Source organism: Myxocyprinus asiaticus, chromosome 15 (genome assembly GCF_019703515.2).
Source record: "Myxocyprinus asiaticus isolate MX2 ecotype Aquarium Trade chromosome 15, UBuf_Myxa_2, whole genome shotgun sequence".
In the NCBI taxonomy this organism is placed as follows: domain Eukaryota; kingdom Metazoa; phylum Chordata; class Actinopteri; order Cypriniformes; family Catostomidae; genus Myxocyprinus; species Myxocyprinus asiaticus.
The window spans coordinates 14560767-14586683 of NC_059358.1; the positions used below are offsets into that span (position 1 = coordinate 14560767).

A 25917-nucleotide genomic window follows, 5' to 3' on the forward strand; every position below is an offset into this window, starting at 1 on the left:
AAAGAGCTTGACTTTGCAAAGTGATGCTAAAGCAATATTGGAATTATGCCACAAGTGACCAAACAACATTTTAAATGTGTTTCATATCTATTGTTATTCCAGTATGACACTTATTGCAAGAACAAAGGTTATTTGAAGTAACGTAAAGAAACAGAGGTATGCATTCAGAAAGTAGACTATACATGCTCAGTCCAGACATTGGTGTGTGCTCATGAAATTGTCCTTGCAGTCTTTACAATTTCACTGCTTCTCCACATCTTTATCAGGCAGGGGCACTAGTAAAGGATGATTCACAGTTTCCACCCCACACACTGTGGGTTGGCCAATGTTTAGCCACAGGCTTATAAAAGTGTTTCATGTGGTTTAAGGCAAAGGCCATGCTGAGTCAAGGCAGGAAGACAACACAGCCTTAAATCAGTTACTGCCCTTTAAAAACACTCTCTGTTTGACATGCTGCCCTGTACCAGCCCACTGAATTGAAAACTGTGGGTGAGGTTGTTTAGTTTGGGGGGATCTAAAATTGGATCTGATCTTGAGGGTCTTCTGCATGCAAGAAACTCATGAGGTTTGCTGCACTCACATGAATAAAGGGAACACTTTGAAATATTCTAGATAACTGTCAATAATTTATTTAGTGTACTCTTGGTGTATGTGTCATTTGCCATTTAGTGTATTTGTGTGCTGTTTATTTCAGTATGCATGTTTACTAGGCCTATAGTTACCAATATCTGTCTGTATTGTTTCAAGAGTGAAATAGTCCAGTCAAGGAGAAAGAGCAAAAAAACAAAACAAAACAAACAAACATAAGGGTAGCCAATGTCAATAATATAAAGTACTGTACACAATACTTAGAATGAGAGGAATCTGATTATGATTGCATTAGTCAATATTTTACTTAATTCAAAGTAAGACGATTGATCTCCAAAGCAATACGTCAAAATGGTATTTTCTACAAAAGTGTACAATACTTAGTCAATATTTGGCAGTGTACTAGTGTGCTCATTTACATAGTGCGTAAGTTCTTAGACCAAGCGCAAAGAATGCCAATTTCAAGTATGCACGTAAAGGGGGGGGTGGAGACTTAAAAGAGGCTTTCCTATTGGCCGATCCGCTCCGTCACTCACAGCATGTGCGTCACTTCCGTTGTCAGGTGGTGCGGCTATGGAAAGATGTGATCAGTTGTCCTGAATAAGGCTTTTCCCTCAAAACCCCTGTCGTTAATCGTGAAATTTCTCCAGTTCGCTTAAAACAGACCGCGGCTTGGTGGAGTGTAAATGTTAGTGCACCCCTGCTGAACATATAATCGTCCAGAAATGAGTGGGAATTAGTGTACGACAGAGGATTCCCTCGGCGGTTTCGGTAAGTTGTTAAATGGCCCGTCGGTCGGCAGAGATTTTCTCACTCGATTTAAAGTCCAACGCTTTCTGTTGAAAGTCAGATAAACACGCTTTTGCAACGTTTAAAACATAATCGTCAAAGCTGTTGCTATACAGACGACAGACGCAGGAATAGTGAAATTAAGAAATTAGTGTTCTTGGTTCAGTACAAGTTAATGGCATTTGTGACAAAATGTTGGTTACAACAAAACATATTTCGGCAAGTCCGTCGTTTATTTTTTAACAACAGCTAAATTCGTGGTTGCAGTAAGGCGCATACAATGAAAGTGAATGGTGCCAGTGAATGAACGCTCAAATACACATTGGTTTAAAAGTATACATGATAACGGTGATTTTAGTGCTGTGAAATCGCTTACTTCCCTTATCCATGTGAAGTTAAATCCAACACAATTTAGTTGTCATGACAACAGAACCCTTTTATCCTAGTTTTGGTGATAACTTTACCCAGGCAATGTTAGTAAGCTGATTTTATCACACTAAAATCATGTTATCACGTATAATGTGTACTTTACTGTAACCACGATATTTTTATTCGTTAGATTTTGTGATCTACATAATCAACATTATGCGACAAATTCTGTTTGTATTGAACCTGGGAGATTCCTTTTAGTTTCGCTTGATAACATCAACCAGGATGTTAATTGCATGTGGAAACGAACTTGGTTTCCCAAGAAACAATGATGTAAGTCTCTATATTAATTTGTATCAGACGTTCTCATTTATTGATTTTGCTTGCCTATGATTGACAACGTTGACGCATGCTTTCTTGTTTCTCCTGTGATCATGTTGCAGCAGCAGTCCTCTCTATATTCCCTCTGCAGTCGGTTAACTATAAATGGAAGCATTAGTCACTTGGTTTTACAAACGATAAATCTATACATCTAATATCAAACAAAACGTGTGCAAACACGCACCTGATACAGGTTTCACCCAGCTCTCAAATTGTTGGTGTCAAGTTCTCAAGTTCCGCCCTTCATGAAGTGAAAGCTAGTATATTTAGATCTCATAAAATATTAATATCCTTTGCTACAGTGGGTAGCGGAGAGTTTAAATCATGCAGGGTTGATATTTCACTTCCCCGATGTCTGTGATGTGTGCCACTGTACTACTTTCATCCCTGCAGCCCTCAGAAGAAAATCTGATAAGCACTGGGAGTGAGCAGTACTTCATATAACATTGTTTCATCATCGGGAAGAGTGATTGCATTGGGTGCAAAGTTGCAATTTTCAATGGAAAGCGCAGATCATTGCCAACTGAACTCATTTGTTGTGACTTGGGCTCTCACGGTAACTATTGTTGTTAATGATGTCAAACTTCCTAAGAAGTCAGTTTACCAGACTTGCCCTGAATGGCTCTGAAATGAATTGAGGATTGAGCGTTGAGCTCGTCTTGGTAAGCATATGTGCATTAGTGTCAGTGAGAGAAATGCACGCTTGTTTGGCATGACCTCAAATGATTACAGATGGTTTGATGCCATTCATGAATTATTTCTGTTCCATTCAGATCCCAAGTTCTCAATCTTTGCAGCAAGCAAATGCACTCGCACAGTCTCGCTCTGCAGCGTGCCATGATGCTTTTTGAGATATCTGATATCCAATAGTCCAGTAATGCATGTCAAATGGGTTGATGAGAAAGCAATCACGTCTCTCACCTCTGTCTGTCGTGTTGTCAACAGTCTGGTTCCAGAAAGACAAAAGGCTGCAAATGTGTGAATTGGTCTGCGATAACTGCCAGCTGTACCCCCTCCTACGCCTTCGACACAAGCTGTGTGGTCTGTTGCAGAATTATAGCAAATATTTGGAGGCCTTTTCTTTCAATCAAAATCACACTAGAACAAAGCTTACAGCTAAAATGTGAATCGTGACTTCATTTAAAGGGATAGTTCACCCTAAAATGAAAATGTTCAGTTACTGACCCTCATGTTGTTCTAAACTCGTTTGACTTTGTTTTTCCATGGAACATGGAAAGTCATACTTTTTGGAACAACATAATAACAGAATTTATTTTTTGGGTGAACTGTCCATTTAATACCAGTTCAACTCATAATTCCAAACACAGTGCAAAATTTGCTCTATTCGGTAGTCTATTAGAGCAGATTGATTGCTGTTGTATTATTAGGATTTCATGGTCAGGAAACATTTGAACGTCCCTTCATTTGGATGGAGTTGAGATTGATTTTGAAGAGCCCAGCGGATGCTGAACTGGCTGTAATGCTAAATGCGCTCCCCCACCCCCATCTCATGATGATATGATGTCTGGAGGCTGCGTGTGTCACGCTACCGTCTGTGTCAAACAGCAGCCTTTCATATTTCTGACAAATTGCTACCAGTGCAAACCCCAGGCCTTGTGTGAATCACACTGTATCTGTCCTTAGCACCACTCACTTTTCACTGCAATGCAAGAGACGTTTATCAGATTATTTCAAGGGCCCTTTTCCCAACAAAACAAGCAGACATCCTCTGTGATTAACAGCCCATAACTATTTAACAGAGGCATTACCTTGAATGTCTGATTTTATTAACTTTTGCAACATAATTGATGCACTGCATGTGATATTCGAATGTTTTGGCTTTTACAAATGTTCAGTGGTTTGACATTCCTGGTTACAAGGCCAGCCAAAAAGGGAATCTTGTAATATGCAGATTACGCGTAAAAGATTTGCAGATAAACCCATGCAGATTAAGTAACGGAAGGATTAATAAAAGAGAGAGCGGAAAAAATCAGGAATTGCAGCAGTGGATTTCAAGATTGAGAGAGGTTATTTTAGTGGACTTGATCTTTTATTAAAGGGGTACTCACACAACACAAAAAAAGGAGATGCAAGCTGTTTTCAACGTTTGCCATTCTCAATCAAGTTGTGGCCAATGGCACCATTTTTAAATGGGTTCCTATTGTCCATCCGGGAAGTCATATCAACAGTATTCACACCTGCCTCTAGTCTTTACTCATGCAAATGCAGATAGACCTGATGGGTTGACATTCATACAGGGGCAGAGCTGTTAATGATGGCTGACTGTTTTGAGGTGTCGGCAAGGGGATGACTTTTGCTAATTCACCCTTCTCCCATCTGTTATTTCACCCCTTTTTCTTTTATAACTTGTTCTACAAGTCAGTGTCCTAGGACTACATTGTTTTGGTGTGCGGAGAATCATTGTTATTGTTTTAGTTAAGACGTCCCACATTTTTCTATTGGCATATTAAGTTGTTTCATATAAGTCCAGCAATTGTGAATTGATGCCCTCTCGTTGTCTTTTGCAGATCTGTGAAATGTCCAAACGCCGTGCTTCGGAACGAGGGGCTGGAGAGTCATCTGGCAGACCCAGCAAGCTCCTCTGTCCTGGGATATCAGGCAGCAATGCTAAAAGAGCTGGGCCCTTTGTTTTAGGTAAGCAATCTTGGCAATGCAAAGTAACAACACTTCAGTATTATCTCCCTCTTTTTGTGTTTGTTTTGTGTTAGAGGCTTTGGATCAAAAAGAATTCCTGGAGTGTGTTGGATTGACTGCTTCACTTTTACATCTAAAGGTCTTTCTCTCTGTGCTACTATTAAGTGATCACAGGGAATAGCAATGTGATGTGCTAGCGCGGGGCACTGAGATAACGGTGTTTATGATTGGGCTCAAGGGGAATTGCTGTGCTCTGGACTCACTGTACCTTTTGAATTTGGTACAAATCTTCATTCTGTCTCTTTTTTTTCTTCCTCTTCTCTGCAGGCCCACGGCTGGGAAACTCTCCTGTGCAGAGTATAGTGCAGTGCCTAGCCAGAAAGGATGGGACAGATGATTTCTACCAGCTAAAGGTGAATATCTTCAAAGTCATTTTAGGCAAGTCAGTCCACACAGTGGCCATATTGGTAATGCCCCTGGGCAGCTCTTTTTTTTTTTTTTTTTTTTTTTCAATTTGGAATTCCCAATGCACTCTAAGTCCTAGTGGTGGCATAGAGACTCGCCTCAGTCTGGGTGACGGAGGACGAATCACAGTTGCCTCCGCGTCTGAGACCATCAATCCGCGCATCTTATCATGTGGCTTGTTGAGCGCGTTACCACGGAGATGTATCGTGTGTGGAGGCCCTCTTCTTGGCACAACTCCACGCACAACTCGCTACGTGCCCCACCGAGAGTGAGAACTACACATTATAGCGACCATGAGGAGGTTACCCCATGTGACTCTACCCTCCCTAGCAACCGGGCCAATTTGGTTGCTTGGGAGACCTGGCTGGAGTCACTCAGCACGCCCTGGATTCGAACTCACGACTCCAGGGGTGGTAGTCAGCGTCAGTACTCGCTGAGCGTCCCAGGTTCCCTGGGCAGCTATTTTCTATGTAGGTTACAAGCATACAAGTACAGCAAAAAATAAATAAATAAACGGGAAAAGACAGAAATCTCAAACTGTTTGGCAAGATTATGTTTCAAAATGTGAGGTTATCAGCAATGAATTCTGACAACAATAGGTTGTCAAAATTGGTTGATTATAAGTATAGAAACAATATAGTTGAAGGATATTGCAAAATATTTAGATATATACAAACATATATAGTCTAAGAGTGTAGGTTGTCTGACCGTTGCATCATTCGCAGTGCATCATGGAAGTGGGCAGTCGCTGCCAGGTCTTGCTGTGATTTGTATGCAGTGATTTTCCCCCCTCAGGAACATGTGTAGTGTAGTTTTTACCAGGAATTTGGCCATTAAACATGATTTTTAAAAAACAATGTTGAAATAAGGTGGACTGCCTGTTCTTTATACATCTCTGGTATCTTTCACTGTATCTCCATAAAAAAAGAACCCTCATGTGATTCAAACATGTCTTGGTCAGGGTGGTGAGGCCCCGTCTGAAAACAAAAGCCCCTGTGTCTCTCACTGTTTGGATGAACCTTTGACCTGCCTCAACAAATCTCTACAATACTGTCCAATTAATTACTGAATCTGGTTCAGAGCAGAACATCAAACCCTTGTGCTCTTTGCTTATAGACCAGTCCGTTATTGGATGGGCTTTACTGAAAGATGCCAGTCAACCTGGAGTCAGACCTTTTGACCCCACTCTTATGCCCCAGAGTCTAGTGTCCCTAAGCTGTCCAGATGTCTTGTATGGACTTGTTGAATGACATGTGATGGACTTATCTTTGTTCCTCTCTGTAGATAAATCCTTTAATGGATCCTCTGTATTGCCTCAAGATCGTTGATGGCTTAATATGGCATCGCAGTGGAGATAAGAAACTCCCAGAAAGGTTTAGAGTAGGATCTTGGGGTTTATGGTATGGCATTGTTGAGGTCGTGGCCTCTTACCATTGCCCTTTTTTTTTTTTTGTAGATACTGACTCTGGAAGAGCGTGGAGACACTGCAGGAGAGACTCAGGAAGAAAGGCAGGGCAAAATGCTGCTGCATACAGAGTACTCTTTACTGTCACTGCTCTCCAACCAAGAGGGAGTGGTGCACCACCATGGCCTATTCCAGGTAAGACCAATTACAGTTTGGCAGTAGATCATGTATTCACAGAAGCATTCATACATATAAAATACATCTTATGAAATTTCCTTGTTAGGGGCCGCTCACACTGAACATGTCTTTGCATTTAAAAAAAAAAAAAGCTAGAAGGATTACAACAAATAGAATGAAACAACGCAGGTATCTCCAGATGTGTTTATGAAAGTTGACTAGACACGGTGTCTAAAAATGTGGGGGTGGGCTGTACAGTGGTCAAAGATGTCCATCTAGTGTTCACATAGAAGTACAATTAAATGGGTCATGACATGAGGAATACCATTTTCCTTGATCTTTTGACATACAAGAGGTCATTGTACTATAAAACATACTGTAAGTTTCAGAACTGAAAACTTATCAGTAGAAAAAGAGCATTTATTTAAACCATGCTCCAGAAACGGCTCGTTTAGAATTTGTGGAACTTGTGATGTAAAAAGGATGTGCATATGACTGCCTCTTCAGTAAGTCATCAAGCCTATGTGTTGTCATTGCACCCTTGGCCCCGCCCACTGGTGCTCAGTCAGTCACACAGGTGAAGATGAGAAAGGGCCTGTTTTGAAGGCGTCCTGGACCATTTTTGCACCCATCTGTGCTATTTTTAATTCTTAGTCTTTTGTAAAGATGCATCGTTTTGATGCGTTTTGAAGGCGTCCTGGACCATTTTTGCACCCATCTGTGCTATTTTGAATTCTTAGTCTTTTGTAAAGATGCATCGTTTTGATGCGTTTCCGGTGATGTGTGTCACAAGCACAACTTTTAAAAACTCATCTCATTCTGCTGCTGCCACTGACTGGGAGAAACGCATGCCATTCTGTGTGTAAACAATCAAACAAGGAAGATGTGAGATGTGAAGACCAGTGTATCTGCTTTGGCCTATTGAAGCCGGTTGAAGCATCCAGCGTCACCATGGATTGTATTATGTTTGCATATTCAGAACATTTCAGCGTGGATTGAATGTTTTTGTCTGATATCAGCGTGGATTGCTTGTGAACCAGTCAATACATTCAAGCTTTGCAAATGAACTGTTATTGAATGAGCATTATTAAAGATGGGGCAGTTAAAAGCTCTATTGAACCCGATGCAAAACCTTAAGTAAACAGTTTAATTCAAATGTCATGACTTTTATAGCTAAGGTGCCGCTGTGCTTGAGTGAACAGTTTAATGTATTCGGATGCAATGTGTTGGGTGTACATTGTGTAAACCTTGAAATTTAGTTTAATAATGTTTTGGAGCTTGTTGTTCACTTTCTTCCGATTGAGTTTCAAATATGTCTGTATTTGAGGGGTTGCATGATGTTTGCCAATCAGAACGGTGGGCATTTATATTGAAGTCTTAAAGGGCCAGAGAGCTAAAACTGAGTATTTCAGACAGAGGGCCAGAGACAGGGTGGAAAATGAATATATCAATATATTTTGACAGTTTTGGTACAAAAAAAACTTAACTAATATTATAAGTGGATCTCAGGGAAGATAATAAAATTCTTATAGCTTTGATAGTGTAGTTGTAATTATTTTACGACTTCATTTGTTAATATTATTCCTTCAGTTGTTTTTGTTTTTATCACAAAGTGCTTGGAGTGACTCACCACTTATTTTCTCTGAGTGAGACACTTTTTTTTTCTCTCCCTTCCTTTCGTCTAATTTTCCACAATATCTACCCTTCTCCTTTCTTCTCTGGTAGAAATCAACCTCAGAACAAGCTGTACTGAGCTGTTGGGGCCATTCATCGAAGCTTGCTGTATTGATTGGTTTATTATAGCTCCTCTCTAGAGTGGGCCAGTTAATTATGGATCACCTCTTGTGTTCGGAGGCACAGTCATTACAAACACAAACTGCACTGCTGATCGATTCATGGCCCTCGTTTGACCCCAGTCTCAGGTGACCGTGGAAGGGCTTTCATCATTTATACCACATGACGAGGTATTTGGGGAAGAGCAGAACGGCGGATGTCTTTTGCGTTCCACTAGTCCATTAGCGTCAGCTTATTCTTTAAATGCTGTATTTTCATCTTGGCTTTGTTCAGAGGCACAATGATGTGGTTGTGTACAATTTGTGCTTTGTTTAAATGCACACATGCAAATTGGGTTGTTTGAGGTCAAAATGGAAATGGTATCTCTTCTATGCTATACCTGCAAATAATCTCTGCGCAAAACGTTTCTAATGCAATCTTGCATTGCTTATTCTGTTTTAGGACCGCTCCTGTGAGATTGTGGAGGACATGGAGGCCAACAAAGTGCGAAAGATGAAGAGGCGAATATGTCTGGTGCTTGACTGCCTCTGCGCCCACGACTTCAGCGACAAGACAGCCGACCTAATCAACCTGCAGCATTACGTTATTAAAGAGAAGCGGCTGAGCGAGCGTGAGGCCATCGTCATTTTCTACGATGTAGTGAGAGTGGTGGAGGCATTACATAAGGTGAGTCGCCATATTGGGCCAGTTATTGGATTAGTAAGTCAACATGAAATTGAACATTGACAGTTTAATTTCTTAATTTACATTTATCGGTCTTTAACGAGTATGATTCAGTGTTGCACATTATTCAAAAGAAAAAGTACTGTCTTCATAATTAAAATAAGGTGCTCCGCCTCAAACAACTTTCCTTTTTGACTGATGTCACCAAGTTATTTAATTTTTTTCCAATTCCTCCCTTCCAACCACCTGTCATGTACTGTAGAAACATGCGCTGGGCCATTCTATTGTGGAATGCCCACTATTTTACAACTCAATAAATTCCTGTTGGGTAAAATGAAGTTCCAAACAGGAAGTTGCTCTGAAGCTAAAGTTCCACACTACATTTGATTTTTCCTTGAAGTAAACTGGATTACGAATGTTTTATGTTGACTTTAAAGGTGATAATCTTAAAGGAATATTCCGGGTTCAATAGAAGTTAAGCTCAATTGACAGCATTTGTGGATTACCACAAAAATGTATCTTGACTTGCCCCTTGACTTGTTACAATGAGCCACTTTCAATGGAAGAGAATAGGGGCAATCCGTAAATGTTAAAATACTCACTATTTCAAAAGTATTGCAACAAGACATAAACAATATTTGTGTTAATATGATTTTAGTGTGAGTAAATCACTTACTAACCTTTTCAGTGTAAAGTTATTGCCAATTTGACAACTTTGATGCCATGATGATACAATGTCAACACACCCTAAAACGACTGTAAAAATCATGATTTCAACAACTTTACAGCTCAAATAATACATGAGTTTTAATTGAAGAATTAATGTAAGTGCTTTTATAAAATTATAAGCTTCATATTTCTGCCTTTAAATCCTCCAAAAATTGGCCCCATTCACTTCCATTGTAAGTGCCTCACTGTAACCTAGATTTAGCTTTTTTTTAAAGAAAAGTAGGGACGAGTCAAAATAATTTTTTGTTGTAATCAACATTATCCCACAAATGCTGTCGATTGCGCTTGACTTGTACTAAACATGGAATATTCCTTTAAATAAAGGTGGATACTGGTTCACAATGTATAAAAATATTATGCTGATTGTCAGGTTGGATGTTCTCCAAAGTGTTGCCCATAGAGAGTGTAATGTAACACTGCTTTTGCCTTTGCAGAAGAACATCGTCCATCGTGACTTGAAGCTTGGAAACATGGTGCTTAATAAAAGGTAAGACACCACTCCGCTTCTTGTTCTTTTCAACCTGCAGCGCTGGTGGAGTTCTCTGTGCCTCTGGGCCCACGTGCACTCAGCCCTCTGTCAGCACCATCTGGCCCCATTGACCTCCCTCCTTCTGGGGTCTGAGTGAGAGCATGATTCATCCCCACAGGCAGGGAAGGGAGGGGTATGGAGCAGCGTGAAACCATCTCAGTTAAAACGAGTCGGCATGAAACGTGCCCCAGTTTGTTCCTTGGAAAAAAGGAGAGGGAGATGGTTGGCAGGCACGCAGTGAGGGGGGAGAAACCGCATATGCCTGGCAAGAAGGCATCTGAGGGCAGCAAGCAGTATCAATCGGATAGACCCAGCAGAATTCCCAATTCCTCATCTGTGAAGCACTCTCCAAACACCATATGCAATGCATGCATTTGTCTTTCTGCCATGAGTGTGTGGAACGGGAGCCTGCTGAAGTACTTCTAACCATGGTTCTGTTGTCTCTGTCATTTCAAATGTCCCGAAGGAACGAGAGACTCACTGACTAAATGAAAATCCTCAGTTCTGCCTGTCACATTTGCCAGCATGTGCTGCTCTCTGTTGACTTCTCGCATAGTGTAGTTTGGTCACATAAGTGCACAGCTTGTCTAATTACAAAACCCGTCACACCATATAAGCTCAGTGGCATGTGTAAAGATAGGAGTCTGGCTCTTGGCTTTCATCTTCTCCCCTCCCTTCCATGTTTCTTCACATGCAACTGTACTTCTTGAGTCCTGGCTGGCTGCATCAAAAGTATGCCTTATGCAACATACATTTTAAACCTTAAAGGAATTTTTCTACCAAAAATGAAAATTCTTTTAAAAATGACTTGCCCTCATGTTGTTCTAAACTAAACCATATTGTTAAAAACACAAAAGCTGTTTGGCAGAATGTTAAGGACTGACAGCCATAATCACCTTAGACTTTAATCTTTTTTTCCATACAATAAAAGTGATTGGTGTCTGAGGTTATCAGTCCCTAACATTCTGCAAAACATTTTCTTTTGTGTTCTACAGAAGAAGAAAAACATCAAACAGGTTTGGAACAATATGAGGGTGAGTAAATAATGACAGAATTTTCATTTTTGGGCGAAGTATTCCTTTAATGGTCGTGTCAGAGCCATGGCCTAGCAGTTGGCACATGTGTTCCAGCAGATCGAGCCTTGGTGCTCATGCAAGAAATGTGAGTTCGAATACAGCTTGCTACAGTTCCCGATTCCATCATCCCTATTCTACCCATCATTTATAATCTTGTCTAATCTTCTGTCCTGTCAATAAAAACCAACAAAAGGCAAAAAATTATTAGTTTATCTGTTTGTTTGCAAAAAAAGCGTATGTAAATACACTAGCAGGCACGGTGTAGCCTGCTAAATTCGTTCAGAGCTGTTTCTGAAATATGAAAACAGAGCAACACGTGAGCTTTCAGTGCGCTTTGAATGCAGCTCCGTGTTTGGAAAAAAGGTTGTCAGTTTAGGGGAATTTTTCATCTTTGATATGTTGCATGTGTCGTTGTTGAGTCAGAATTTGTTCGCCTGTTCTGCAGGAGTCAATTACGAGGACAGGCACAGACCAGTATTGGATGGCTGAATGGCAAAGAAAACATCCACACATATACACGCTGGTCACTGGACTCTATGGTGATGAAACCGAGCAGTCTGGCCTGTCTGCTTTGGTTTGACAGGAGAGCAGAACACTTTGTCCCAGCTGGAGATAATACAGCTCTCTGCCAAAGGATCCATAGCTCAGAGCTGAGTCACTCGCACACGTAACACTAGCAGGGCTCTCTCATTTTTCCCTCTGCTCATACCGACTGTCTGTGTGACCCTGCTCAGCCGGTAGACTGTTGGCTTTGGGTGGAATAGAAAGTACTAGGTATTAGTCATAAGTAGTCTGTGACATGTAAACTCTTTTACATAAACAAGGTGCCTGGGTCTTTAAAAGTGATCACTTTATCTGTTGGCGACCTACACTAAGATTCCAACACATTATATTGATGCTTTGTTTTCTTTTTATTGCCTCAAATCAAGAGCTTTTTTTCAGTGCAGATATAGGAGGTTTATGCATAATATGAAATAAAATGAAACTGGCTGATAAGATGGCTGCAGATGAATTGTGCATCTAAGCAAGGTCAGAGATAGTAGGCTGTAGGAGACTGACCACTCAAAAAAAAAAAAAAAAAAAAAAAAATGAGTAATCGTAATGCTCAATATGGCAGCTGTTGGAAAGAAAGTCCAGCTTTTCAATGAAAAGAGCATATTGTCTTTTTACTACAAAACGTGTATGCGCATTAGCTGGATCTGCCTGAAAATGTTTTTTTTAAGCGTGATCTGAGCTATATTGAAATGTAGTCTTGCCAAAAAGTTTGAGATTTTGGTCTTTCCCCATTCAAGATGGTTGAAGTTGTACTTGCATGCCTTGAAAATGGCTTGCCCAAGGTATTACCAAGATGGCCAGTGAGTGATCCAACTTGCTACAAAATAGACTTCGGAAGGGGTTATTAACCCAAGAAATAAAAAAACCCCTCTCAGAATCTTTAAAGGAATTGTTCACCCAAAAATGAAAATTCTCTCATCATTTCTCACCCTCATGCCATCCCAGGTGTGTATGACTTTCTTTCTTCTGCAGAACACAAACAAAGATTTTTAAGTAAGTCATTTTTATTTCTATAGCACCTTTCTAGAACAGATGTCACAAAGTGCTTAAAATCCACAATATAAAAACAAGGTAGCATAAAAAAAAAAGACAAAACAAACAAATTAGACAAAAGCAATTTAAACAAGTGGGTTTTTAGCTGCTTTTTAAAAATGACCACAGAGTCCACAGATCTTAATTCCAAAGGGAGAGCATTCCACAATTTGGGAGCAACAACCTCAAAAGCACAGACACCTTTAGTCTTTAGTCTAGAGCGAGGAACAGCTAACAAGACCTGTTCAGAAGATCTCAGATTCCTGCTGGAGTTATAAGGTTGACCATGCAATGCTCTAAACACCATCACAAGAATTTTAAATTGAATTCTAAATTTAACTGGGAGCCAATGTAAAGAAATTAAAATTGGTGTTACATGTGATCTCTTTGATGACTTAGTTAAAAGAATATCTCAGCTCTGTAGATCTATACAATGCAAGTGAATGGTGGGCAGAGCTTTGAAGCACCAAAAAACACAAAGGCAGCATAAAAGTAATCAATACTCCAGAGGTTAAATTCCTGTCTTCAAAAGTGATATGATAGGTGTGGATGAGAAACAGGTAAACAATTAAGTCCTTTTTTACTATCAATCTTCACCTTTGACCAGCCATGACCAGTATGTGGCGATATCCACGAAGAATGCGAATCGCCAAAAAATAAAGGGAAGTGAAAGTGGAGATTTATAGTAAAAAAGGACATAAATATTGATTTGTTTCTCACCCACACCTATTACATCGCTTTTGAAGACATGGATTCACTTAAGGATTACTTTTATGCTGCCTTTATATGCTTTTTTTTTGAGCTTCAAATTTCAGGCCACCATTCACTTGCATTGTATGGACCTACAGAGCTGAGATAGTCTTAAAATCTATGTGTTCTGCAGAAGAAAGTCATACACATCTTAGATGGCCTGAGGGTAAGTAAATGATGAGAGACTTTTCATTTTTGGTGAACTGTTCCTTTAATTGTTTAATGACTACCATATAATACAGATAGCTGCATGCATGACCATCCGTTTAGCACTAAACAGGAAAATGTTTCAGGCTTTGTTTATCATCTGCATTTAGTCAATAAAGGGATGACTGTAAGTGGTGCACAAACATTTGCCACCTTCGTACCTCTCTTCCCTCCTTCCGAGCTTACACAATCTGCTCTTCAGGGTGCACCATATGGTTGACACTATCAAGACTCTAAAACGTGTACAAATACAACAATATGAGGAGCTCATGATTGCACATTTGCTTTCACTATTAGCTTTGTTCCTCTTAATGCACAAATTGCTCAAGCAGAGGAAATCTAATACCAAAAGCATTGCATCAAAATCCCACATTAACCTCACCCAGCCGAGGCAGTTATAACCAGATCTCAACATCGAGACTTCCTCTTGCGTTCAAACCATTTCACTTTTCCCATCAACAAGAGCTAATTTTAGCTGCAGCGAAAGACCAGGAGGCTTCTGGTCCCTTCACATGAGCAAGAAGTGAAGGCTGAGCAATGTGATGGTCCTGAGGAGAAAAGATAGCTGACTTTTGTAGCGTGGGAACCAGAGTGAGAACAGGCCCTGAAGTTGTGATGCAGCCAGACAAAAGCAAGCTTTCCAGTTAGACCCTCTTTTTCTTTCAGATTTCTTTCTGCTGGCCCATTTGGGCTAATAGTTTAGATTTTTACTTGCCCAGCCAACATTTCCACTTGGTCTACTACAAATATATTAAATAGCTGTATTTGTGTGTTTAAAAAAAAAAAAAAAAAAAGTTATTCCATGACCACTATAAATTCATAACACTAAATTCGTAAGCAGACTTTTTCTGAAAAAAGATACACCATATGGTGTGAAACATTAATGATTTGTTTATTATTTTCATCCCACTCTAAATAATCTCAGACTGCAGTGTAGGATGTTAAGACTCAAGTTTTTCCAAATCGCCCATCATGGCTAATTTAGTCTCTTTTCAAATGTAGTCTAGTCATGGCCCTCCTCTTTAAAATAAAGGCAGTAATCAGCCTTAAATCAGTAAGATCCTTTGCTGGGGAAAATCACAGGCCTGTTTGTAGCTGTAAGGCGTGAGTGTGATTGTCACCCTCAGGGTGTGAAAGCGAGACAGCAACTGGGGAAGTATGGGAAAAGAGGATGTTACAGAGAAAAATGAAGTTTTTTTTTTTTAGTGAAGGGAGATTACAGCTGTGACTGTGAAATCTATGCACAATGCATGTCCCGCCAATTCAGCTCCGTCAGCTGGCACATTAGTTTCACTCATTTAAATGAATGCCTTTTTTACGTTCGAGCGACTACGTTTGTGTGTTTGAATGCGCAGGTGTAGCTGCGCTTGTTTTCATTGCATATATCTCGATGAAAAGAGCGCCGTTCTTTCCTTTTTGAGGTGCAAAGATTACTCATTCTAGAGCTTGTGAGAAGCCACAGTTGACTCACTTGTTTGTCAAAAGTGCAGCCACGGTGTGTTCTGTCATGTTAGGTTCTGTTTTCTGGAAAGGCAGAATGGCTCCCTGCCACAGACTAGATTTTATGAAATTGACAAAAATATCAGAGGCATGTTTGCACAGATACAAACACAGCTCACCTAACAACGGTTGGTTTAATTTTGATATGCTTCTATTGTAAAAAAATAAATAAAATAAAAATAGTTTGTGTTTATAAACATAGACATATAAGGCACGGTTTCCACAGATTTATCGCTTTAGTCCAAACAGAAGATGTGAATTCAGTGTGGTTCTCTGAGGGTGAATCTCACAAAACATGTCAAGAACATCATTAAGATTTTTTCAGTGACATCATTTTCATGAAAATTAAGGACCCCCCCATTATCATATTAATGCAAAAAAAATCATTCTCATTACTGTAAGAAACATATAATACTTAAATTGTATGTAGTATTTATACTTCATGGTAGAAATTATTGTTTTCCTTTTTTTTTTAATACAATCTTTGTATTGCTCTTTTTTTTTTTGTTGTTTTTTTTTTTTTTTTTTTTTTTTTTTTTTTGCTGTGGTAATAAAGCAAATATTTACTATATTACAGTAATGAGATCTACTAAAAATTACTATTGCAAATAGTGGGAATTACTAAACTCAAAATTAAAACATCTGGACACATGACATTTTGGGGGAAATTTGATTGTAATGAAAATGTCACTTTGTTAGAAATTTTAATAGTCCCTTAAAGGTCCCTAGGCTTCATTTACTTTATGCAAAGTATTTATATTTTTACATTTTTTTATTTTGGGGTGAAATGTGACCTGGACATTTTTTTTTGTGATATTCACCTATATATACAGACAGACATGGATTTTCACAGCTTTATAATTTTTATCCAAACATCAGGACTGAATGTGGGAATTCAGGGTGGTTTTTGACATCATCCATGTGTTGCATCCATGTGTTGTTTGTTTTGCAGGACTCATCGAATCACCATCACAAACTTTTGCCTTGGCAAGCATTTGGTGAGCGAGGAAGATCTGTTAAAGGACCAGAGAGGCAGTCCAGCCTACATCAGCCCAGATGTCTTGAGCGGTGAGAATTCTGCCTGTGTCTGTGTGTGTTTGTGTGTGTCCATGACTCACCCTCCATGTCACCACTGTAATCAAAGCTCATAAAGCCAGCCACCTACACAGCCCTAATCAGGACAGCAGTCACAAACCATCAGCGGGGGTGAGGGATGGTTACGTTTATTTGAAGTCATTATTTATGTTGTATTACAAAAGACTTTGTGTGTCTGTGTGTCTCTGAGCATGACCTGTTAGCTCATCAACATCTCCGATACCAAAACTCTTCCCTTAAGCTTGTTGTCATGGCCTCAGGGAGACCTCAGCAGTGCGTTGTATCAAATTAACAGCGGTTGTCACACACACTAAATCTTTACAGGCAATCTCACTTTTGCCATGGAACTAAAATCCGCTCCGGTGATGTAATCTGAGTATGTGGGCTCGCTTTTTGTGTAACATATCTAGTGTGAACGTACTGTAAGACAACATGTATTGTTTAATTAGAGGAGCATTCCATGTTCAATACAAGTTAAGCTTGCGAGAGTCTCCAAGGCTTTCTTTCGATGCCACAGAAAATCATTTTGTCTTAGTTTGTAAAAATATGTTCAGAAATGAGCCAACAGTGGAAGCCTATAGGCCAGCAATTGTACGTTTTGGGGCTTTTCACACTTCACTTAATCCCTGGTTATAATTTTTCTTTTAAACCCCACTTTTAACCCGGGTAAAGCAACGTTGTAATTTTGAAAGGGGGTTGGCACTGCTTTTAACCCGGGGTTATAAAACCCTGCTTCGGAGCAGGGTCAGCACTGCATTTGCGGGGCCAAAGGTAATAGTTTGAAACCATGCTGTGTTGGAATGTTTCAGAAAGTTGTTTAGCAAAAGACAACCAATCATATAATGCCTCAGCACTTGCCTAATTTAATATTTTTGCGCTTTGTAAAGTCGCAGAAATGTTCACGCACTGTTTACATTCTCCGTCTGAGGGAAACCGGTAAAATGTCCAGCAGTGATGGCAAACGCGATAACTGGCGTGATGAAAAGACATTTTTGCTTGTGTTCGTGATATGTTTCGGAAGGCGAAAGACTAACAGTGCTGATTTGCTTGGCAACATTTCCACAGAAGATCAGCTCCATTGAAAGGCTGCATTTCTGTCCCAAACTGTATTCATCCAATCTTTATTTACACATCAAATATGCAAATTAGAAAGTTACCTGTAAAGTTTGCTAATATACACTGTGAAACCTCAGAACATGAATGCCCAGGGTAAAACTATGTACACTGTGAAACATGAAGCACTATAACCCAGGATTAAGGATGACCCTGGCTTAAACAATGCATTTACAGTTAAACACCATTTGAGGAATATTCCGGGTTCAATAACAGTTAAACTCAATCGACAGCATTTGCGGCATAATGTTGATTACCACAAAAACTATTTTGACTTGCCCCTCCTTTTCTATAAAAAAGCAATAATCTTGGTTAAAGTGAGGCACTTACAATGGAAATGAATGGGGGCCAATTTTTGAATGTTAAAATACTAACTTTTTCAAAAGTATAGACACAAGACATAAACCATATGTGTGTAAACATGGTTTTAGTGTGATAAAAGTGTGAAAATAACCTTTTCTGTGTGAAGTTAAAGCCAGTTTTACAACTTTGTTGCCATGACGATTTAATATCAAGAAACCCATAAACCCTAAACGGACTATAAAAATGACAATTTAAACAACTTTACAGCTCAAATAATACATGAGATTAAACAGAAGAATTAATGTAAGTGCTTTTATAAAATTATAAGCTTCACATTTCTGCCTTTAAACCCTCCAAAATTGGCCCCATTCACTTCCATTGTAAGTGCCTCACTGAAACCTCAATTTATGTTTTTTTTTTTAAAGAAAAGGAGGGACGAGTCAAATTTCTTTTGGTAATAAACATTATACCATAAATGCTGTTGATTGAGCTTAACTTGTATTGAACCCGGAATATTCCTTTAAGGCAAGCTATGCAGCGTTTGCGCTTAAAATGAAAGTCTATGGGGCAAGTTGAATAATGGTTGCCCCATAGACTTCTATTGTAAGTGCAAGCACAGTGTAACTGTTGCAATAAAGTTTTTTTACAAACAAGTTCAAATAATTTTCTGTGATAATGGAGCTTAACTTGTATTTATCCCGAAATGTTCCACAACGTTTTCTTTAAGTTGACACACTAACTAAAATATTTGTTCAAACTTTTACGAAACAGTCATTTGTATGTTTTGTGGGGTTTTCCGAGATGTCTATGGAATATTCTCTGGTTAGATGCTGCATTCCGAGCATGTGCATTAAAGACAGGCTCAGTGAGCTTTTGTTTGCGGTCTCCATTCACAGTTAAATGAACGAAAGAAGCCAGGAGTAAATCAGCCAAATATGACAGCAGAACAAAGGAGAGCTGCTTCAGTGAGTCATCACAATGAGTCATGCAGCAAGGAACTACTCTTCCAGCTCTGTCATAACTCTCTCCCTCTCTCTCTTCCTCTCACTGTTTTTCCATTGCACGCTCACTCGCTCTCTTTCTTGTACCCTCTCGTTTTCTCATTTGAGGGTCAAAGAGGAAACAGAGGCTGTGTACAGTACAGAAAAAATATACCATACAAATCAAGCTGTTTACCAAACAGAAACCCATCCAATTAACATCAGTGTTTCTTTTAAAACGAGCTCCCATGACTCATTTGTACTCTTCTGGCACTGTGTGTTCAATTGCCCATTTATGGTGGTAAACAAAGCAGTTTGGTGAGTGTGAACAGGTTTTGGGGGACAGTAAAAGATGGTATGACACTACTGGTGCATGTGTTCCTTTTATATAATGCATTGCTTATGTTTGTTGAGACTTTCAAAGGGGTGGTATTTAACAATTATTGGTCTTAAACAAGTTAGCAAATTTCTGAGCAAGTCCCCTTCAGTATAAACTTATCACACTGGCGCTATCTTCATGGGCATTAAGTCAGTGGTACTTGTATCATGACAAAAACCTAATGTCTATTTGTACTGTAATACAGTATCTAAGTATAGGTCATGCTTTTAAGGTGATTTCCAATTGTGCGTGTAACCAGTCTTTTGCCATTGTTTGCATTGTTGATGCATTTCGTGTGTATAATGTTGAGTCTTAAGGCCTAAGAGAAAGCCGTAGTCCCATTTAATAACAAGCAGAGCTGGTTGCTGAAAGTGCACTCTGTTTCCATGCAGGTCGGCCATACAGAGGTAAGCCCAGTGATATGTGGGCGCTCGGTGTGGTGTTGTTTACCATGCTCTATGGCCAGTTTCCATTCTACGACAGTATACCTCAAGAACTCTTCCGCAAGATCAAAGCTGCAGAGTACTCCATCCCTGAGTGAGTGTCTCCATTCTCTCTCTGTGCTCCTTAAAATCCAAAAAGAAAGTTTTGTGTACATTTTATTTTTTGGCCTAAATGTGTCTAGAGTAGCAAGTATTGTAGTGGCCCTTATTTTAAGCGATAGTTCACCTGAAACGTCTGTCACCATTTACCCACTCTCACGTTGCAACTTCCAAACCTGTATGACTTTCTTTCTTCCGTGGAACACAAAAGGAGATGTTTGGCAGAATGTTAGCCTCCGTTATCTTTCACTTTCTTTGTATGGAAATAAGATGCAATGAAAGTGAATGGTGACTGAGGCCAACTTTTTGCCTAACATCTCCTTTTGTGTTCCACGGAAGAAAGTTATATAGGTTTGGAATAACATGAGATTGATTAAATAATGACAGAATTAGAGGTCGACCGATTGTGGATTTTGTCGATACCAATAACTAAGATGGTGGAAAAGGCCGATAGTTCTTAAAATCAGTGAATAGAATGTTAAAAGATATATCGGTCTACCTCTAGACAGAATCTTAATTTTTGGGTGACCCATCCCTTTAAATGAAGGTTGCAGAATCTTTAATTTGGAAATGCATATGTTTAAATCATCTGTTTGCATGTGTTGTGCAGGGATGGGCGGGTATCTGAAAGTACGGTATGTTTGATCAGGAAGCTTTTGGTGCTTGACCCACAGCAGAGACTTAGTGCCACCGAGGTGCTGGAGTCACTAAGCACCATCATCGCCTCCTGGTGCGTCCCATCTTTAGTCTTCAATGAACTGAGATCAGTAAAATTTTAATCCTTGATGTCTTGCAACAGTGTCGCAAGTAACTTTAAAGGAATTCTGGGCTGATTTCATCTAGGGTCAGCGATGTTGTCTTGCCACATTTTTGCAATACAGAACAGATAGTGCTGCTTTCAGTCATGCATTTGAAGGTTGCAGTCTGGCTGTAGATATGAAGGTTTCTAATTGTCATTTACTTTTTTTTTTTTTTCTTGTCTCCACAGGCAATCTGTGTCCTCCCTGAATGGCCCTCTACAAGTTGTGCCAGACATAGATGATCAGCTGAACCACCCCGAACATCTTCAGGAGGTCCGTTCCATTCATAGCTGTTATACTTCATAGGCTTTATACAATAAAGAATTTTATACAGTCAAATGCTCTTCAGAATGAGAAAGTCACTCCCCCTAATACCACCTGCAGTTGACTAGTGAGTAGCAATCATGGTTCTATGAAAATATATAAAGCCTTTGGCTATACTGTATATGGAGAAAAGGGGAAGAGCCCTTTCATATGTCTTGCAGAGACTTCTTATTTCTTAGGAAATACGCCCTTTGATTTGAACGTTGAAATGGCATTATTGACATGACATGGTTTTGAAAATATTGAAAAAACTATCAATGTGATAGTTCAGCTATTCAGTCCAGTAAACATGGAAATAAACAATGTTATTTGGGCCTAACCTAACCCCAACCCTGACTGTTAATGCACCAGCTAGATTGCTAAGTGGCTTCCACCTAGACTCCCTCTAAAGGTTGTTGCTCGTATTGGACATTTCATTCTCCCAATGTTCTTGCTTACATCATTTAAAAAAGTCTCTTATTGTTCCCCCAGGCTAAAGTAACTGAGGAGTCATCTCAGTACGAATTTGAGAACTACATGAGGCAGCAGCTGTTGTTGGCGGAAGAGAAGAACACTATTCATGAGACCAAGAACTTCCTCAGCAAGAGACATTTTGGTAATGTGCCTCCAGTGAGGCGCCTCGGCCACGACGCTCAACCCATCAGTCCTCTGGATGCCGCAATACTGGCCCAACGCTTCCTCCGGAAGTAGTCACTGGGAGTGGAGCGAGCCACGGAACTGGGCACACACTTGTATGTTTGCGTGAGAGAGTGTGTGCGAACGCACAGTGTGAGACAGGCGGACACACAGGGGCCAAGGAATAGCTCACCGCTCTGTCGCTCTATTCATCCGCCCAGGACACGAACTCTGCCTTTGGGTGGCACACGGGACTCTGATGAGACACTGACCACCGCCACCACCTCCATGCCAATCCTTGCCCAAATCTGACACACACATACACACACTCACACACACATTTTCAGCAATACCCAAACAGAATCATGTAGCAAACGACACAACCCTCCCTTCCTCGTCTCTCCTGTACTCAGCCTCTCCCTCAGCACTTTCAATGGGAACGGCGCGGTTCCACGATCAACCCTCTCGTTCTGTCACTTTCTGTTGACCTCAACCAGTCTGTATCGTTCTCATCTGTCTGTGACTGCAAATCTACCTCTTACCATTTCTCTCTCCCTTTCCTCCTTTTTCAGTCCATTTTTAACTATGCTCTCGGTTGTTTTGAAAGCAGGACTCTGTATTTTAGGGGAGAAAAGCACAGGCTCAAGAGCATTAGCATTGTGGTTGTGTAACTATTCTGTGTCAGAACCAGTGATTGTTTTTTCCTCACAATCCGAATAAGCTTTTTTTTCTCCTCTCATACAAAAATGGTAGCATTTTACATAAGATTATTATTTTTGTTTCCATTTAAGATTTTCTGTATCACAATTTAGCAAGCTATAACCTCATATTATTGAAATCATAGCAGAACATGTTTCCTGTCCTCTATTTGAATGGGTTTCTCTTGGCAGCTATTGTCACAAATTATTCCGCCTGGATGCTTACAACCAAAAGCATAACTTTGCATCCAAGCCAGCCAATATGGTACGTTATTCCCCCTCCAGCTTTTATCCTATCAAAAGGCAGCAAGGCCACAATTGTCTTTGTATTCATCCAATCACAAATGGAAATATACATTTAAGCATGCAGTATGCCACTACAGTGGACTCTTAAGAACTGAGCTGAGTGGTATTGTTGTAGATTTAGTGTGTCACACTAGGGTTGTGCTTGGAAAACAGGAAGGGATGGGACAGCTGGTTATGGGATGAAACTGTCAGGAAGCAGGGTGGCTGAGCCGGCAGTCATGCGGAAGTCTAAGCCAAGATAAGCCCCGCAAGCACAGTCCTTAAGCCCTCCTTTGGGTCCCTCTGTCTAGAACGCCCGCCCTCTGATAGCATGCCAAACCATCAAAGTGCATCTTCTGTCATGTCCTGTGTCTCTGGTGCTTTCGTTCCCAACACAGAATTCAGCTGCAGCTCAGGGATCGAGAATTGGCCACATGGGAAAGTTTTTGGCCACAGTGATACAAAGAAAACCCATTGTATAGAGGACTCATTTGTATAGTGATTTTTCCCCACCTGCCCCTCATTTGCATGTATGGTTATTAAAGGGTTAGGTTGCCAAAAATAAAGATTCTCATTTATTCACACTAAAGTTGTCAAACTCGTATTACAACATAAGGGTGAGTAAATAATGAGATTTTCATTTTGGGGTGAACTATCCCTTTAAATGCTTCATGATCATAAGGAACGAAATGCCATCAAACTCACTCCATCTGTTGCTTGCATAATATGACTTTGTTTGAGAATATTGCATAGGACACAGATTCTCATAATCTAGTTTGACTGTTTTCAATCCTGTTTCTAAGCTACCCATGTGTATAAAAGCATAATTTTGGGATATCTTGCCTTAGATTATTAACATATTCCCAATTCAACAGTGAGCAGTGAATATGTACTTTTGATGCTAGAATATATATCTTAGAGTAATAGGCGGTTGGCTTGCATCGACCTGTGGACCTGTGGCTTTAGTTTGCGATGCATTTATGTCTGGCTCCACTCATGTCATTAAATGAAAAGGTCATTCAGTACTGTAGGTCTCATGACTGGCAGCTTGGCTTGTCATTTTAATCTCTTTCATTTCCTCTCTAAGTAAAGCATGATAGTACTTCCTTACCTTTCTGTGACTTCATTTTAATTTATTTACTGTTTATAATTCATCCGCCTCTTGTCTTTTTTCCAAGCTCTGTTGCTGTGGTAAATGTAGAGATCATATGTCACTCAAAAGCATTGATGTGATCTCTCTTGTTTATTTTTCTTCTATCTTCAGTGAAGGTTTTTGTTTTCTTGGCTCTCTGTTCCTATTTGTTTTTTTGGTTTTGTTTTTTAATTCTTGAATAATTGTCACAACAATCCTGTTGGTATATTAAGCTACACTAATGAGACTGACTTTGCATAGCTCTATTTTTAAATCAACTAAATTATCGTGCTCATTAGCATGACATGTAGAATCGATGTAGAGTTTATCTTGTGAGGTAAGGATGATACCGCACTCTGGCCAGTATGAATAACACCATGGCGAATGGCGTCAGTAGTGCAAAGCCCAGTGCAGGGTATTTTCATTATTTTGGAGAATCACACGAAGGTTTCCACATTAGTACTTTCTCAAAGTGATGTTGCCTGCCACCATTGAAAGCATTAGTCTTTTTCCACCTCAATGTGAATATATTTGGTTGTAAAGCAGTATTGTAGTGGAAGATATATGTGAATTGCCAGAGGCTTTTGCAAGCAAATCAAAGTCCTTCTCTCAAATTCTATAAGGAATTTTCACAAAAGACATTATCTCATAGCAAATCTGTATGGTTGCGATATGACTGCTGTTGATGTGGTTGTGTAGTTTGTACCTGAAACCTAGTTGAAAGAAGTTAGTCAGGATGTCTCTGTTTAACATGCCCCCTACGCAAGTAATTGAAAACAGTTTCCCCCTTGCATAGATAGTTTTGTGATGTCCAAATTCTGTCAGCAGCATGAGAAGTGTACATTGTTGAGCTCTGTATTCATTTTAGAAGCAATTAGTGCATGATTCTAATTAGTGCCACAAGATGCAGCAGAAATCGCAATGGTTGTGGGTGTTTTGCAAATGACTTGCAGTACAAAACATTTTTTTTTTATATAAAAATACAGAAAGACAGTGCAAGGGCGAAAACTAACAATTAAGTCTGACTTCAATTTTCTTTTCTCTTTTGGTCACTTTGTTGATAAATTGGGAGATTTCTCTTTAGAATTGCTACTTTTTTTTTTCATCTTTAACTAAAACTGGAAAATGTAAAAGATCTGGTGTTCAATGAAATATGATGAAGCTACTCAAAAGCCTGAGCGTTTGGTGTTGTAAGCTGCTTGGTTAGAAAGGTTTCAAAGGAAAAAAACAAAAAAACTGGGTAATTGTACAGATGAAAACAAATTTGTATAAAAGACATATTTTTGTACTTCATCAAATCTCTACTTGCATGTCAGCAATAAACTTTGATATGGAAAAACCTTTGTCTCCTTGTGTAGTTTAAGTGAGAACGATTGTGTGTCAATAATGGTGACCTAAATGAAACTTATCTTCTTGATTCTTTAACTTTTAAATGTACAGTATTTGTAACACTTTATGTCTTTAGTAATATCAGTATTACACTTTGATCCACTCAAAGAATCCCATATATATGTATATATATTGTATATAATTGTATTACAAATATTATTTTCAGCCTTTTTTAGGGGGTGGTTTCAATGTGTATTGTGTTGGCCTGTTACAAACAAAAAAGAAGAAAAAAGAAAAATTAGAGTTTGTATCTGCATTTCAGGTGCAGTTCTGCCCTCTTGTGCTAAACCTGTGGAAGAGCAAAGACAGGCAAATGTTATGGTTAAATGAGAAACAGGACTCTAATGAGACCTCTTCCTAACAGAGTGCAGCTTTCATTAGAATTTTTCTATAGGTGAAATACAAATAAATTTAATCTGTCATATCTCAGACTGACTGATTCTAAAGTGTTTCATGGTGTTGTCATTCCAGTTTTCCCAACTAGGTTTCTGCCATAAAAAAAAAAAAAAAAAAAAAGAATTTAGACACTTCTCATTGGCTAGAGACTTGTGTTTACACTTTATGATTCCAGAATTTTGTGAGTGAGTTTGTGGTCTTT

General features: G+C 39.5%; 1 protein-coding gene across 1 annotated transcript; it reads left to right on the forward strand.

Moving 5' to 3' along the window:
• Nucleotides 1-979: 979 nt before the first annotated feature.
• Nucleotides 980-25269, forward strand: LOC127453039 (serine/threonine-protein kinase 40). Its single transcript, XM_051719036.1, has 11 exons — nt 980-1359; nt 4656-4782; nt 5110-5195; nt 6704-6847; nt 9065-9289; nt 10450-10502; nt 16617-16732; nt 19927-20071; nt 20687-20806; nt 21065-21149; nt 21672-25269. The coding sequence occupies exons 2-11, from the start codon at nt 4665-4667 to the stop codon at nt 21888-21890; spliced, it is 1311 nt and encodes a 436-aa protein (XP_051574996.1). The 5' UTR covers nt 980-1359; nt 4656-4664; the 3' UTR covers nt 21891-25269.
• Nucleotides 25270-25917: the final 648 nt, after the last annotated feature.